The sequence below is a fragment of the Meles meles genome, chromosome 12 (genome assembly GCF_922984935.1).
Source record: "Meles meles chromosome 12, mMelMel3.1 paternal haplotype, whole genome shotgun sequence".
NCBI classification, from domain to species: domain Eukaryota; kingdom Metazoa; phylum Chordata; class Mammalia; order Carnivora; family Mustelidae; genus Meles; species Meles meles.
Window position 1 is genome coordinate 19044079 of NC_060077.1, and position 2480 is coordinate 19046558.

At 61.5% G+C, this 2480-nt stretch overlaps 1 protein-coding gene across 1 annotated transcript; it reads left to right on the forward strand.

The window, feature by feature from the left end:
- The first annotated feature begins 214 nt into the window (after positions 1–214).
- On the forward strand, positions 215–2025 carry FZD10 (frizzled class receptor 10). The gene has a single exon (XM_046025813.1). It carries the CDS (start codon positions 280–282, stop codon positions 2023–2025), a length of 1746 nt encoding a protein of 581 aa, XP_045881769.1. The 5' UTR covers positions 215–279.
- The last annotated feature ends 455 nt before the right edge of the window (positions 2026–2480 follow it).

The window sequence follows — 2480 nt, forward strand, 5'->3', positions numbered from 1 at the left end:
TTCGCGGAAGAGCCCAAAGTTTGCCGCGGCCGGGAGTCGCCGCCCGGCGGGAGCCCGGGGCCCGTCGCCCTTCCCGGTATTGTTGGCCAACTTTGCTCGTCTCCCCCGCGGCCCCCACCTCGGCGGAGGCTGGGGGCGCGGAGCGCAGCGCTCGGGCCGGCCGAGCGGGCATGGGCGGGGGCCGGAGCGGGGACGGGGAGCCGGGGTCCGCAGCCCGAACCGGGCAGCGGCGGCGCTGAGGGGGGCGGACCTCTCCGCCGGGGCACCTCCGACGCCAGCATGCCGCGTCCGGGCCCCCGCCTGTGGCTGGTCCTGCAGGTGATGGGTTCGTGCGCCGCCATCAGCTCCATGGACATGGAGCGTCCGGGCGACGGCAAGTGCCAACCCATCGAGATCCCGATGTGCAAGGACATTGGCTACAACATGACCCGCATGCCCAACCTGATGGGCCATGAGAACCAGCGCGAGGCCGCCATCCAGCTGCACGAGTTCGCGCCGCTGGTGGAGTACGGCTGCCACGGCCACCTCCGCTTCTTCCTGTGCTCGCTGTACGCGCCCATGTGCACCGAGCAAGTCTCCACCCCCATCCCCGCCTGCCGGGTCATGTGCGAGCAGGCCCGGCTCAAGTGCTCCCCGATCATGGAGCAGTTCAACTTCAAGTGGCCCGACTCGCTGGACTGCAGCAAGCTCCCCAGCAAGAACGACCCCAACTACCTGTGCATGGAAGCGCCCAACAATGGCTCAGATGAGCCCTCCCGGGGCTCCGGCCTGTTCCCTCCGCTCTTCCGGCCTCAGCGGCCGCACAGCGCACAGGAACACTCTCTCAGGGACGCGGGCCTGGGGCGCGCCAGCTGCGACAACCCGGGCAAGTTCCACCACGTGGAGAAGAGCGCAGCGTGCGCGCCGTTGTGCACGCCCAGCGTGGACGTGTACTGGAGCCGTGGCGACAAGCGCTTCGCGGTGGTGTGGCTGGCCGTCTGGTCTGTGCTGTGCTTCTTCTCCAGCGCCTTCACCGTGCTCACCTTCCTCATCGACCCAGCGCGCTTCAGGTACCCAGAGCGCCCCATCATCTTCCTGTCCATGTGCTACTGCGTCTACTCCGTGGGCTACATCATCCGCCTCTTTGCTGGGGCCGAGACCATTGCCTGCGACCGGGACAGCGGGCAGCTCTATGTCATCCAGGAGGGGCTGGAGAGCACGGGCTGCACCCTGGTCTTCCTGGTCCTCTACTACTTCGGGATGGCCAGCTCGCTGTGGTGGGTGATTCTCACGCTCACCTGGTTCCTGGCTGCGGGCAAGAAGTGGGGCCACGAGGCCATCGAGGCCAACAGCAGCTACTTCCACCTGGCAGCCTGGGCCATCCCGGCTGTGAAGACCATCCTGATCCTGGTGATGCGCAGGGTGGCGGGCGACGAGCTCACCGGCGTGTGCTACGTGGGCAGCATGGACGTGAATGCCCTCACTGGCTTCGTGCTCGTCCCACTGGCCTGCTACCTGGTCATCGGCACGTCCTTCATCCTGTCCGGCTTCGTGGCGCTCTTCCACATCCGCAGGGTGATGAAGACGGGTGGGGAGAACACCGACAAGCTGGAGAAGCTCATGGTAAGGATCGGCGTCTTCTCCGTGCTCTACACCGTGCCGGCCACCTGTGTGATCGCCTGCTACTTTTACGAACGCCTCAACATGGAGTACTGGAAAATCCTGGCCACCCAGCACAAGTGCAGAATGAACAACCAGACCAAGACTCTGGACTGTCTGATGGCCGCTTCCATCCCGGCCGTGGAGGTCTTCATGGTGAAGATCTTCATGCTGTTGGTGGTGGGCATCACCAGCGGGATGTGGATCTGGACGTCCAAAACCCTGCAGTCGTGGCAGAACGTCTGCAGCCGCAGGTTCAAGAAGAAGAGCAGGAGGAAACCCGCCAGTGTGCTCACCAGCAGTGGGATTTACAAAAAAGCCCAGCATCCCCAGAAAACCCATCTCGGAAAATATGAAATCCCTGCCCAGCCTCCCACCTGTGTGTGAGCTGGCTTGCAGGGGGTGGGGGCGGCGGGGGGGGGGGCGGGGAGGAGGGGGAGCTGGGGAGGGAAGTGGCTGGAGTGGAAAACTTTCCCCGGACAGGATACCCTGGCAGTCAGAGCCATGCCAAAACGTGGTGCTTTTCCTGGTTGGTTGGTGTTTTTTGTTTTGGGGTTTTTTGTTTTGTTTTGTTTTGTTTTGTTTCGTTTCATTTGTTTTTTTAATAAAAGTAAAAGAAAAAAGTTTTTACCCTGAAATTCAGGATGCCGTGATACACTGAAAGTTAAAGATGGGCTTCCAGGTTTTTTGTTGGGTTTGGTTTCCAGAAGGAGAGCTCCCCAGTTAAGCAGCCTTTCTGGTAACTGGTTTGCAATCAAGTCAAGCCCCAGAAGAAAACTTTTGTTTCAAAGCTTCCTTACAGAGCTGTGTATGTGCTCTGAGTTGGCTTTGCTACCCATTTA

Excerpts from the sequence above, each read along its gene's own strand:
- FZD10 (XM_046025813.1), top strand. The coding sequence starts at position 280 with ATGCCGCGTCCGGGCCCCCGCCTGTGGCTGGTCCTGCAGGTGATGGGT.